Source organism: Tubulanus polymorphus, chromosome 1, assembly GCF_964204645.1.
Source record: "Tubulanus polymorphus chromosome 1, tnTubPoly1.2, whole genome shotgun sequence".
NCBI lineage: Eukaryota > Metazoa > Nemertea > Palaeonemertea > Tubulaniformes > Tubulanidae > Tubulanus > Tubulanus polymorphus.
Window position 1 is genome coordinate 26,863,628 of NC_134025.1, and position 15,328 is coordinate 26,878,955.

The window sequence follows — 15,328 nt, forward strand, 5'->3', positions numbered from 1 at the left end:
ATAGTCATAATTCTGCTTTGAAAGACAAAAAACACGATATAGCGCGCGCACTTCCTTCGCGTATGGAAAGTTTAAGGTAGTGTTTGGTACATATACATCACTTTCAAGAGAATCTTTTGAATAATCGATGAAGTGATTCTGATAAATTTGGCGATAAGCTGTGGTCAATGGATTGGAAAAAAATATAATACACAAACAAGACGAACGATGGATCCCACTCATCGGCCCTTTTCAGCAGGACGGCACGGCCAATAAGGCACCGGCGGCCCGGATCCAACACATGTGTTGATTCTATCCTATATTCTATACTTTTTCTTCATCTGTCATCAGATGTATCAGTTGCGCTGGTCAAGCGCTAACTGAACTAAACCATATTCGCTTTTTCTCTTTTCTGCCCACTCTTACTCTCAATCATTCCTGGGGCCAAGTAATTCCGCACATATTTATAGCCAAGCTGAGTTTATTCACATGTACGCCCGACGGGGTATCACAGATCAGCCGTGTTTAGCTTGGACGAGTTATTTAAAAAGACATCTTCAATCCCTCTCTGGATTCGCGTCTAGCTATAAAATATGTTGTGGTGGCGATGGTGTGATTTACCTGTATCCTTTCTTTCTTGGCACAAATGGTAAAATTTAACCAAATTCTGAAATCATGAATCGTTCAGAGAAATACGAATTTCAGAGCTATTAACTTGAAATACACGAGTACTATATTCAGAGCGGTTTATCACTGCACATTCTACACATCAAATAACCACACAGCCTCCTTTGAGTTTAAGACATCGCTATCATCGATATATTGATTAAAAGCAAAGACGGCAATTATATTGTATTGAGAGCTAGTCTACGTCTGTGACATGAATTTCATCGAATGATAGAAATACATTTAATATGACGTTGTATGTTTAACTAGAGGCAACTATATATTTCATAATATAATGATAACAGTGCGATGTTATATTTAAATGGTCGTACGTGTGACGTATATTTACAAACGAACAGAAAGACGAAATAAATTGTTAAACCAAAACAGTCACAATACTTGTGTTGATAAACTCGAGATGATGACATGTTATCAGAGATTGGAGATTTGACACTGAAGAAAGCATGTTGTTAGTGTTTATTCAGCAACGATAAGTTAGTTAATCTCGTTAGAATATCTCGATCCTCTATGATACAACTGGGCTCTCAAATATGGCATGCGTGGCATGGAGGGGAACCGTGCTCATTCGCCGTGCAGACATCTCCTTTGATCTCGCCAGCCATTCCTTTTTCTTTTCAAGAAACTCCTAGAAAAGCAAACAAAAGCGCGCGTCATGGAAGGGAGTATAGTACAAAATGACAGGGTTTTAAGCAATTTCGTAAGACAGTGTGTTTAGTGTTGTTCGTGTGTCGTGCAGGGTTTGTATATATTTTTTGTCGAGTACGAAGCCTCCAAGTTTTGATGCAGCAAGCAATCTCACAATCAACCTCAGAGAGCTTTAAACAGGCAATAAATAGAACGAAACAGAGACAGAAGCCAGGCTAGCGAGAAGTCAAGGCAATAACTGGGTAACCCGCGCACATGCGCATTCCAGTTTACCTCGCTACGTCAATTTACTATGATTGTGTTTTTCTTGCTCGGCATTTTCCTTTTTTTCAGCCATTTGCTTCTTCTTCAGGCGCCGAAGCATATGCTGAAAAATGCAATCCATCACGACCTTGTTATGTCAGATCAAGTTATCACGCATTAGTTTAAATTGAGTAATTTAGATTAGGTTTTATAATCGTTACCATTCGAATTTAATAAATTTATCAGGTGGGGATGCGGGTGCAAAAAACGTAAGATCTTTTAAATCTATTGAGTCATTGTGTGCTTGTATTATCGGTGAACTTAATTCATAAAAATATTCGTTCGCACCAAGCTGTTATACTAGATAATTAATTATTTAGATGTGTTTAAAGACTTGATCATTTCACAGAAACTGGGTTGAAATAAAGTTTCTTTCATTTATAAACCATGCAGAATTGAATGAAGTAATACTGCACTATATTCATATATTATTGTTGAAGAAAACCACAGAAATAGATATTGTTTAAGATAGAAATGAAAGGACCATGCTGAGAGAAAAGTATTCATGCTGCAGAAATATATGTTGTAGAATGTTTACTGTGACGTTAGTGGTTCTGATAACTTTTAAACAGTGGATATGACAATGTATCATTTTCTTTCTGGTGATGGATCTAGATTTACTTTTTGTGTTTAAATCATCGGTTTCGTCTTTTGTTTCGCCGGCGAATTATAATTATTTTTTATTTTTGTGCTAGTGCTCAGGCAAAATCAGCAAAAAGTCACCTCATTCACACTTCAACTAATACCAACATAGCATGGAAATCACATTTAGACTACCGTATGCTGTACCGGTATATAGTTTTATTAGTTCGATCATTCCTAATTTTGTAAGTTGACACACACTCTCGTCTGAGTTTAGAAAATGTATCAAATTTCTTTATTAACATTCGGTTTACAATTGCAGCCATGCAATCCGGAAACCTCTCATGCAATCAATGAGCAGAATGTATCATTATTCTACAATAAATTTCCTTAAATGTATATAATTTCTAATGCCGATAAGTAGCAACTGTCTTATGTCATTGTCGCTTGTTATTGCATTTTTATTAGATGATCCACTAAGATACACTTCAAAATATATCATTATCTTATCGGGTAGTTTTGGACTCAATCGATTTTGCGACTGTCACGAAATTGCTCAAAATTCTGTTTTCATCTCTCGACGACCTTCCATGACGTCACGTATATATAAGTTCTTGATTAACCGTCATGCAGTTATTCTTAGATTATGAATTATCGGTAAAAGAAATAATAGAGCGAAGCAGCTTCACGATGAGTTAATGATGCGATGAACATGCGTTTGTTAATACGGGCATTTAAGGAAACGAAGTTTTCTTCGAGCACATGCTACATATAAACGTCGAGCTTCACGAGCATATTGAACTCGGACAAACAGAATTAAACGTGGCGATAACGCAGGCTTTCTACTGCCTTGCATCTACGTGAATGAGTAAAATACATTCACCAGTCAGGATGTCTTCAAATTACTAAGACTCTTTTTCTTTTTTCAATTTTATCAAATGAAGGTCGACAAGATCCTGACAAGCGATCGAAGCGGGATCTATTATGATATCTGGATGCGAAATATATCAATCTATTCAATCCTATATCCGGATAAACGCTGTTATTTTTAACGAATGGCAACTCATTCGTCAATAGCAAGTCTAACACTAATTATGATAAGCGGGATGTGAAAATCATATTTGTGAATCTATGCGTATCAGGAAAGCACTGTCTTACGAAATTACTTAAAAGAGAAACAATTGGATGCTATAAAGTGACGGAACAAAATAATCTTGTCGGTTTGTAGTGTCACTATTTTGACAAGTTTTCAAGATGAATGAAATTGCAATAATTCATATATAAACGATGAAGTAAATAGCAACTCAATGAAAGCAATATGATAAATAATATAAGGCTTATTCAATTAATGAAAGGAGATCAATAATAACAATATAATAATAATGATAATATATATATACATAACAGTTATTACCCTGAACATGGTGGACTCCGAGAAGTTGGCGATAAGTCTTAGATCAAAAAAGATATACGTATAGAGAGCACTAACATTTTTGGATTGCTTTCATTGAATTGAATACGTAATAATACAACACATAAACTACATACAGGCAATCGAGACATCGCTGTAACAAGACTGGATGGCTCCGAGAGGTACGAAGCCAAAACCACCACCGTGATAAATAGTGAGGCATCGCTTTTGCATATCCCTCCACATACTCCGAATATTTCGAATTACTTACCCTAAATTCTTTGTCCTTTTGCTTCATTTCTCTTCTTCTTTTGCATGCCTGAATTGCAGTAATTGAAATTCACTTGTAAACGATAAATGAATAAATAAAATGGTTACTTTCCGCGATTTCATGTGTTATACTCACATCGAAATACAGCCAAAATATGAATATGATGTGGCAAACTATGTACATGACAGCAAACGATATAAATACATTTCGTTCTAACTGCAGTAACGGCCCATCATCCCAGTGGAAAAACAACATGACAACAGCGTGCCAGATACAAACAATGCATAGGATGACCAGTGACAGCAAAACGTACTTGTCCTGAATCAAAAATCGTTTTCTAGTTATATACTAATCTCATGTTGTAAATACATTCTATTCTCTTTGTATTGATTTATTTACGTACCATGTATGTTAGGTATGATATTTTTGGAAGACTTTGGTTGATAACAAACTTAAAAGCAACCGACGTTAAAAGCAGTGTGAAGGACAATTGTAATCGATTCTGTGGTAATCTCGGCTCGACGGCAAACGTGGCAAAAGACAAACCACTGATGAAAAACTGAAAGAAAGATGATACGAATTAGAAAAGAAACAATTCTCAGAAGATTCGTATATTCATGAATAACACATAGAAGATCCGCCTTGCGCGTTTTGAAAGTGTATTTCACAGAAGACATGTCTTTTCGTCTATTCACGGGTGATAAGGAGAACACTTAAGGGAAGGTGGTGTATTCTGAGAATGGTAAAGGAGCACACTCAAGTCCATGCAAATATCACAAAATATCAGTCATTATATTTAATTATATTTGGGTAAAGTGGATAAAATAAGGTACACGTATGCTGTGGGTCTAGCGGTAACATTTATGTGGATTTATGTCTGTTATTCAATAGCGCTTGGCTTTCGACAAACGATAAGCTATTAACAACATTTTAAGCCATATGTAGGCCGTGTAGAAAATCTACCCATGAGTGCAACCAAAATCTGATTAAGGAAATGGTATAAAAACGTCAGCGCTGCTAATCGAATTTAGCAGTGTACACTTTCCTATGATTTGCTTCACCACAATCACTTCATTTGGTCATATTTTTGTCGATAATCAAATCGGCTCGACTCAACAGGGTAAAACTTCAAACGGCGGCCGCAAACGTATTCCAAACGAAATACCATTTGAAATACAAAATAAACAAACAGCAACTTTTCTATCGGAATGTGTATAGATATGTATCAATTATATTGCATGCTTTTTAATTCCGCCGTGCATATAGCATGACAATTATTTCATAACTGACTGGAACCGCGTGAATTTGAACTGTTGTTAGAATATTTGTGGTGTATCTAATGTGATGATTTTCGTTCAGTTCTTATATTCTGTTCAGAGAATGGCATCAACAAGAGGTTTGATCATCTGAACTTATCGACGAAGTATAGGCGAAAATTAACGAGAATGTATCTATAGCCAAGCGTTTTAACAGTCAATAAACATCAAAATAATAAATGCATAAAATATATACATATATAAAGATAAAGGCTATATCGACGAAGTCATGGCTCACATCCAGTAAGCGATTAATAGTAGTTTCAGCTTTTGACTTCGGTCCAGAATTTTAAGCAGAATAAAAACGTGGCATTCTATAAAACCGATGAACTAAACATATCGATCTCATCAAATCTGGACTTGCCATAACAAGAAAAACGTTCCAGTAGAAATAACCGGGTCTTCTAGCTGCACGGCACATCACGGCTAGAGCGGGGTGGTTTTTGGTGCTGCTACTAAACTCGTTAGACATGGTTCTGCGTGTAACTTCAATGTGCTCATGGAGTTTCCACTCCTGGAATCATGTATTGATACAAGACGTTACTAAAATAAGTTCTACTATATCTAGTCACAAACATTAATGAACGGGGATCGAATGAAACCGAAGAGCATAGATCTACCTGTTAGATCTGAATGCCAAAAAGAAGGACGGTAGGAAAACAGTCTCGTCCGGTTGGTAAAATCAATTCATCAATGCAACTCCTGATATAATCATTCAGGATAATATTAAATGGTATGACTTAAAATTTTTCATTTCTTATTGCCCTCAGTTTCACGCAACGCCGTTCATTTATAGTTATAATAAATACCATGATTAAAAAGACATTCCAGTAGAAATAGCCAGGTCTGCGCGCGGCTCTGCATGTCACCGATAAGGCAGGGTGATTACGACTGGATGTCGAAAACTCGTGTGTCATGACTCGCCGTGTGACTTCGATATGTTCATGAAGTCTCCATTCCTGAAATATTCACATCTCTTAACACAAAAACGGCCGACTCCGGGTGCATCGAACTACTTCGGTACACCGCTTTGACCTGGAATGCTTGGACCTATTGCAAAGAAAACTGGCTTCAGCCACGGATATGTGCGGCATGACTATTCAAATAAGCAATATTTTGAATAAAGTCTAAAATCCCTGTAAGAGAAGTTACATTTCGATATTCAGCACAATAAATTGCAATATATATTTCCCACGGTGCGTGGAGGATTTGGCAATGAAGTACTTGTGGCTTTAGCCGAATACGAGTCTAAAGTTATTGATATGCATGCATATCTCGTGTGGTTTTTTAGTAATATAGAATTGAAGACTATGTCCAACAGCTTATCATAAATGTATAACTCGCTACCAAGTTGCTTAAGCTGTCAAAACGAACGCGACTGAAGAGTTGTATTCTTTACATAAACATAAACGGCATTTTTTCGGACATCGAAGACTGAAGTTTTCTGATATTATTCTGATTATATCGTAATTCAAAGAAGTTTCAAGAATGCAAAACTTTAGAACATGAATGGTACGAAAGATCACGTATATCCGTCCATTTCGTACTGGGAATTCCGATGTTTAATGAACTGGTGAGTGTTAATGAATTTTCCCGCAGCTGCTTTGTATCAGTACATTTACACAAATTCACAATATGAACGCTAATACCGATATACCAACACTAACGATCCGTTATTTATAGAGTTCGTTAATGCCTTGGTGCATCTCACGTGTACTTTGAAATCAAGACACTAATAAAATAAATTCTCCCGACACTTTTAAAATAAACTGGTTCTATATGGTATATTTACCTGCTGGTCTACAAAGGTCTGTACGTTGATTCCGCTCATTTCGTTTTCATCTGGAATGATGTCGATTTCTGTATCCGGTCTCTCAGTAGTCATGGTTAAAGTGAGATCCTACGAAACATTCAGATAAATGCTTTAAGTTTGTCATTCGTAGGTTCCGTTACATTTATTAGAATTATCCAAATGTTTGACTGACAATAATAATTTGATTACATCCAGCAATGATACAAAGTGTTTGAACGCTTTTGTTCTCGAAATAGAGAATTGCCCCTCTTATATTATTTGATTGATTGATTTGATTTACTTTGATCTGAATGTTGTGTCCCTCACAAACCCACCACGTCTGCCGAAGCAGGGGTTTGGTTTTGAAATCCAAGTACAGATATATTCGGATTTATATCTCACGTTATAGGCTGATTCTCGAACAAACAAATACGAGTTCGTTGGACAAATGGGTTGGCAAACTCTCACAAAATTATGAACTATCGGTATAGTATACTTTTCTTATAGTATACTTACTTGCAAATTTTTCCTAGGATATATAGAATATGCATAAGCTGAGTAATTACGTCAATCAAGGGAAGTGCAATGCGACGCCATAATAGCCGTATATTTTCCCCATGGCATTGAATGGGAAATAATGTAAAATGATGCTGACAAAAGTCAGAAACATGTTTGAGACATCAAACTTAGGAACAACAATTTCATTTTCATCGTTTTTAGTTGTTTCGGTACGCCGACTTCTATCTACTAATATTTTCTCTTCGGGCACACTTCAAGTCAGTGTTTAGAATTTCAGAATGGTTTCATTTCTAGTTTCACCAGATGTGCAGATGAAATACCCTTGAAGCAATAGAGTTTGTTAATAAATATGGTTTTGAATTTCAGATCTTCAACCACAAAGCTTGACATTTTCGATTCTAACTTGTAGAACAGGTACGTAACTAGCGGTACTCATTGTCTAACCAGTCCGATGTTTCGATGAGAGAAGTTGTATCTATATATCAAACCTCAGAGTCGTTTGTTTATCTCCAGATCGCATATAGGATCCTAAGATCTGAAAACAGCCGTATTGGTTTTCTATGTTTTTGTAATTTCAGGAGAAGCGAATTGTAGCGTGTAATTCGGCTTGCTTCAGAGCGGTATTACCACCTAATTAACGTAATGATGTACTAAAGCGCGCTCTTTGTGGTTTCCTTCCAATTAGGATGCAACGAAGAATTATGACAACAAAGATTGTGGCTCAAGGGGAGGGCCGAATCTGATTCTTTCCTCGGTACGATGTACCGGTGAATGCGAGCGCAATTTTCTATATGGCATTTACGAGCAAAACAAGGGCTGAAATCAGCCAGTAGTATCTTCACAAAATTCAATCTGCCCATAGCTGTTGATCTAGTAACTATTTCCAATCAAACCTATTCAACTAACCTGGACGTCTAAGGGAAAATCGTTCAGTTCTAGATTCTCCAGGAATATTCCTTTTAACCGGCGCCTCTCCATTATATAGGCTTCATTCCTGTGATTCACAGTGGCAGTTAACCACGTGCTATCCTTTGTTTCGGTAATAACATTGTCTATATACAGCATTGGATTCCAATACTTGTCTAATTCTATATTTTTCAATTCCTGAAAAATAATGGGTTTTTTCAGTTTATTTAAATCAAAGAGAATATCTATTTTTCAAAATTTTCCCTCCCTGGGACGATATTTTCCTAAAAAATGATGGATTGAGTGGTATACGTACCTCTGGGTTTTTTCCGTCTAATTTCGGTTCTCGCCATTTCGCTTGAACGAATACGTCGGCGTTATACTGTTCTTTCAATGTGTCGATTTCTCCAATTTTCAAAAATACTACCCGTAGTTCAACTATAACCTGAGTGGAAAGAACGATACATATGTATATTTTTATTAGTTTTGTTCAAAGCGTCAAAGCAATGCATTCGATGACGTCATCCATGATTTCGATGCGAACTTTATTATTAATGCTGTTGGAATTGATGGTAGTTCACGGGGTACAAGGAAAATCTGCGAAGCTGAATGACTACAAAGCACATTAACATGCGTAATATCCGTAATAATACTGCGATCGTAATTATACAATTCCGAGCAAGAAATCATAAAAAATACCTTTGCGACGGAAGACATCGTCTCCATTCATTAAACTCTATGGGGAATGAAAGTTAAATGTGGATGATTAGACGGGAATATTATGAATAATCAAAGGGTAAACTTGTCCCAATTTCCGGCCGACATTAGGTGAACACACTTATTCTACGATAACAGGCTTTACTTGCCCATCCGATAAAGAGGATTTACTCGCTACATCGACAACGTGTTTCATCAACGAAACATCTCGATGTGGTCGATTGTCGAAATGAAGTTGATGGATAAACCCCCTCATTCGATGGGAGCAACAGAGCGACCGTATTTCTTTGAGTTGTCAGTTGTTTTATTCTGCTTGTCAGCGCATTCTTCTACAGTTCTAATCTACTTGTCAGAACCGAAGTGCAGATATAATAATGTTTGGATTAAGGTCGACGTCCAGTCATTCAACGGCTGATTTTTTTCTTATACGTGTCATCTAACGCACAATCCATAATATGAAAGATTTCTTGTGGTTCGGAAAAAATCGACTCGAGGAGCTGGCCATATACCTTCACTCTTATTAGTATTCAAGCGGTGGACGGCTCTAGCTAATGAAAGCGCATTTGACCATCACAGATGACAGCTAATAATCTATATTTCTTGAGTTGGCTTGTTCGACTTTGATCCGACGAGTAACAACCGTGAATTCCATAATCTGATTGAATATCGTTTTGTAGCCAAAATATACAGTAGCGGGTTGCCCGAAATGTATGTAATACTGATACATGAGATATATATGTCGCTGTGGAGGGGATCCATGCCGTGACACTTGTAGTAAGAACTGTAATTTAGGTAATGAAATGATTTACCAAGCTAATGACAGACGTTTTTTCCGATACTGTCACTAGAGCTGTTAGCACGCTAGGCTATCGTTCGCATTTACTTTTCATCGTATTACACCTAATAATGATTGATGAAAATGACTGCGAAATATTGCCTTTGATATTGCCACCCACCGTCGTATCTGTGTTTTCTTTATTCGATGACTTGATTAAGGTGTTTACCTTCAAGCTATAAATCGGAAAGCTTCACACATTAAGAATATCTTCTTCAAACGTGCGTGGAGCCTTTTCAACTATAGTTTCAGGCGTATCATTTATAGACAGATATCGACTCGTGCGTGAAGCTAAAGTAAATTAACTATACGAGAATGAAGTACTGAACAAACATTTACCATTAAGTTTTCTAGTTGATTATATAAGGTGTATCCACTAAAACGTAGTTACAACGAAGGCTTGATGGAGACCCTCAATCTTACTTATCGTAATCTTACTCCTCTCATTAATCTATTCCGTGGAACCTTTCCGAAATTACACATGCAGTTTGTCAACATCATTCCAGTCACGGTGTACGGTTTTGTTGAAATTGCTCATAAAGCGGCTTCTGAAATCTCGATTGAACGGTTTACGGAGCTGTTGCGCGGGGATTTCTCTGGTTCCTGTGGTGATCCGGTGTATTTACTTTCAGATAAGTAATCGCAGGCGATTTGGAGACGTTGCTAGTTGCGATAAATACCCGTAATGCCTTCGGAGGATATTTGTGTGTAACAACCGATGCAAACATTATATCTATCATTACTGAAAAAAATGCCTTTTCCACATTCATCACGCGCTTTCCGTATCTTATCTTGGGAATACGCGAGATCTGGGAAAATAAGATCTCTCCGAAATCATGCAAATAGAGTTGTGCGTTAGCGCTTGTAAAATCTGTTATCTCGTGAACTCCATGCATTTCATTTTTAAAGTTGTATCGCTACTTACGCACGAGGGAAACTTTGGCTTACACGAGAATTCAACCCCTTGTAGTTACGTCATACAAACTGAACATATCTTAAAGATAAATTGAATTTCTAGGGCATTCTACGCAAGATCATACCCTCCCCCACGAATACAACGTCATTGCTACGATAAACAACAATCGTGGAACATTAATGAAACATCGATGCGTATAACGGAAATCCGGGTTGGGAGTGAATTCTATTCTGAAAATCGACGACCGCTAAATAATTCCACGACAAAACCAAGTGAACGGTCGCAAAGTAAAGATCTATCATCTAACTATTTTCTGCAAGACGACCACATCTTTCTCCCCGAATGCTTCTGCTAATTGGAAACAAAAACATTGTAACACAGTTCCACAGTTGACATAAGATTATTCATTGCAATTATTTTTAATCAACTTGTGGAGCTGGCTCAATAGCCAGTGGTATATTCACGACATATATCTTAGCATTCCTTTTTTGTTAGCCTATCTAATGGATTAAGACTTCATGTTTAGGTCGATTTAGCGTTACCCTACATCTGTGGAACTGGAGCACCATGTGTAATGGAGACGTGGTCGTCTTGGTGGTTATCTACTAATGGCTTACTTGGTGACTAGGGGCTTGTTTGTTGCAATGGTCTGGATCAAGCATCCGAAATATCTATAAAAAAACAACGTCATTATAACGGATTCTTCTGAATCTAAAGCAATAGAAACGTGCACATTATTTCTATTCCAATGAACTTTTAGTAGCGTTTGCAATTATTTCCAGCTTTGTGACGAATCTAACCTTACAGTTAATCATTTGATACCATAGATGAAAACTATTACTATCTGCAGGTTCAATTATTGAAAAGAATGGTTAAATGTTATTGATGGTTGTAGGGTGTATCTATCTATATAGGGTTAATGGTGAATGGGGAGAAAATCAGATTCAAAATTCGGCTATCTTTGTATTATTAGTTACTATATAAACTAACTGACTAAATTAGGAGAAATTAAAAGGTCGAAATAAAATGATTGCCAAAAGTTTTATCCGACTTTTTAGCTTACAATCCAACCACGGCTTATGTTACGATACTTCGACGATATCCTCGTGGAGTCACTGTTTAGAAGATGATTGCCATTTGCCTTTGAAAGATATATGCTTTAGTAATGATATTGGCTATTTGAGTTGGCTCAAAGATGCCAGACCACAAGCATGATCGGTCAAAAGCAATACAGTGTCACGTATATTTAGATATGATAAATTCAGTTATTCGCCAAATCGTGATTTATCATATGAGACACGAGAAATGATCGCACCTGAAGGGAGTGTGTTAACGAGGAAGTACCCGGTGTCCTGCGTGGTTTGTGACGTCCACGCGATTGAGTTGATGTAATTGTCAATTCCCCCTAATTAATGTCTATTTGAGGAAAGTTTTGCGCGGCGCGATGGGATTCGGATAGCCTGAATAGTTTCTGATTGTTTTATCGATCACGTCGACGACAATTTGATTGGTAACCACATATCTGGACAAGCTGCCAATCGGAAACCAACGGTAGACAATAGATCGCGCAGGAACGGCCACGCCCGATAATGACTTGAGCTTCTCGATGAAACGAACATGAATCAGACACGAGATCAAGTATGATCACAACAATACGCCCTTCTCAGCTGCTGATGAATTTCATGTCTCATTTTTGAATATAGGTAAGGGTAAAATGTTTCGATTAAGCGTTTAATCGTTTTTGATGTATGGGCAAATCTATACAAACACTAAAGTGTATTTATTTTCTGTCTGGCAAAAATAAAGAATGTAAATGTCACAGATGAGATGAGTATTGTTCAATGTTTCTAATGTTTACTCGCATACGTCTGTCAACATAAAAACATCCCCACCCCCGAGGTAACCCAACTCCCTGAGTGGGAAATAAGACAAACGTTGTGTCTATCTTTACGTATATCACCGTAGGCAATGGAGACACGAAAAATGGAAAGTTATCAAAACCCAGGACTCGTAAAATACCCCGAATCATTAAACAGTTAGGTAGTGCATGGTGCCTGAATTTGTGGTTTTTATAACTCAACACCAGAGTGATCGTATTTTTCAGTCGAATTAGGTGATTGATTGCAACAAAAATAATTCGGTAGCAATAAGTCGCATGGGATCTGACCTTTTAGCAAAGAATCCACACGGAGAGCAGAATTGATTAATATACGATTTTTTATGCAACGAGAATCCATTTATTCGTGAACCAAAAAGCATGAATTCGGTTTTATTTAGTTTACTTGTCATTCATTTCAAAAGAGGTTCTTTATTATAGTATTGTTAAATGGATATATTACATCGAGCTGCCTGAAAAATAAAAAAAATATCGGCTATCGCTCGCTCCGGAAATATCGAACTGGGCTTTGTGTTCGGTAGAACAGAAAATTGAGTCAAAGGTTTTTCAGACTGAACACTTTTTTCCGGTCCATTTACGGCACCATAGCTAGATAGGTCGTTGATCACGCTGATCCCTGGACACTAATACGAAATGTAGATCGATTGTCGAAGACTTGATAAATTGTACCACAACCAGAAACTACTCTCTCGGGACAACTTTTCGCTGATTACGCATCTTTAGTATCACCCATGAGGGGAAGAATCCTAAAAACTGTCACCAACTTAATGCAAGTAATTGGATTTTGGCGAACAAAATTGAGTAAGGGCTTTTCTAATGTCGGGATAACCTCGGCCTGTGTTCACTCTGATTGCTCGAAGGATATTGTTCTCACTGTATTCAACTGACATTCTGTCAAGGAACAGTATTTACCGGTGACATTTACGGTGTACGGAGGTGTTTCTAGAACGACCAGTCACCAGACCCAGAGGGTAGCTCGATACTTTCGTCCTTGTAGCACCGTTTACAATGTCTGTATAAACTGAGATGCAACTCCAGCAACCCTCCCTATCTAGCATTTAGGCATTATCCTGCTTGAATCCGAGGGGATAAGAATTTAGAGAACTATGACGGATGTTTCGATATGATCTTGTACATAGTCCCTATGGTCATGATGTAAATCACGACATATTTCAACCACGGCTATATAGCAAACTGGGCGAAGTTATTACCATATTTTCAGTAAGAGAAAATATAATCACCGGTTGCTCAATGCGCCAGGGAAGTGAAATTGAGTGGTGCTTGACAATGATGACATTCTATAGTCTTTGCGGAGTCTTGATCAGCGTAGAAACGATGAAGATTGCAGAATTCAATTCAATCATGATCCGTGTGACATTTACCGCCTACAACTCAAAACGCGCTTAATCTTCTTGAATCTTTTGATCCGGTATATTCTATATTTTCCCATCCTATACATACAGTAATTAGACTTCACTTGATTCTATCAGGTTTTATGTGTACGCCTGATGACGGTGGCTGTGGGCGTATTAATTTGACAATCAGATTATCATCCCGCATGACTGTTTATTAGAAACAAAGCTTAAATCTGTTTTAGCTTTAAAAATACTGATACACATCAACTAATTTTGACTCCTGAGGCCATTCCCATAGTAACGAGTTGAAATTTCATTTACAATATATCATACAACCCTTATTTCAAATTCTAACCAACAACTGAGGATATGAATCTGGTTCAAACAGGTTCATAATAACGACTGAGCAACCGATATTTACTAGACATTCTTGACTTGCTGTATGACGATCCTATAGACCGCAAGACAAACTTATTCATAAATTCCCGAAACGTTCCATCGGCGGAATATTTTATCAAACGTGTCGATTATGTGATACGTCGGTGTGCGATCGTTCGTAATTTTCCGATAATATTAGAAATCGGTCACGTAGAACATATCCATCGTGATGTGTACAATAATTGACAATTTCCGACATGGAAAGTGTTCTCTTGTTACACAGCAAAATACGCCCAAATGAACAGTTGAATATTCACTCGTTGTGCCTTTTTGGTCAGTAGACTAGACGGTATAGCTGGCTAAACAGCAGAATATCGGGAAGAGATTTAGATAATCCGAGCAGAAACTATCTTAATTCGTGGTACAAGATAGCTGCTTAACATCTGCAGCGCTATACTGGAAATATCGCACAATCATAAAACCGTTAACTAGTGACCATTCAAGAGATCAAAATCTATCTTCATCAATCAAGGCTGTAGTACTAACGTTTAAAGTAAAACTAAGAACCGTATTACGTGAATATAAGTGAATAATGCATACATAAGTATGTGCGTAACGTATTTTTCTGGATGGTTTTACGTAAACCAACTCTCAGTAGCCATCGTCAATTGCATTACCAGTTCTATGGTCGTATCCCACGAGAGTGCGGAAAACCGCAAGTAAATTCGCGAAATTAAAAAGTTGATTACGGAAACGAAGCTTAGAAGAGAGCTATATGCGAGTGTGTGAAACATTGCAATGAATATGAAATCAACGCTC

The 15,328-nt window shown here is 37.3% G+C and overlaps 1 protein-coding gene across 1 annotated transcript in view; it reads right to left on the reverse strand.

Moving 5' to 3' along the window:
* Positions 1–1,007: 1,007 nt before the first annotated feature.
* Positions 1,008–15,328, reverse strand: part of LOC141912149 (gamma-aminobutyric acid receptor subunit gamma-3-like) — a 35,606-nt gene continuing 21,285 nt past the window's right edge. Inside the window, exons 2-9 of the mRNA XM_074803369.1 lie at positions 8,728–8,856; positions 8,412–8,609; positions 6,987–7,094; positions 6,004–6,153; positions 4,282–4,437; positions 4,014–4,196; positions 3,879–3,926; positions 1,008–1,291 (exon numbers count right to left, since the gene is read on the reverse strand). Of these exons, the coding sequence (XP_074659470.1) occupies positions 1,172–1,291; positions 3,879–3,926; positions 4,014–4,196; positions 4,282–4,437; positions 6,004–6,153; positions 6,987–7,094; positions 8,412–8,609; positions 8,728–8,856 (1,092 nt within the window). The 3' untranslated portion in view covers positions 1,008–1,171. The remainder of the gene's footprint in view (positions 1,292–3,878; positions 3,927–4,013; positions 4,197–4,281; positions 4,438–6,003; positions 6,154–6,986; positions 7,095–8,411; positions 8,610–8,727; positions 8,857–15,328) is intronic.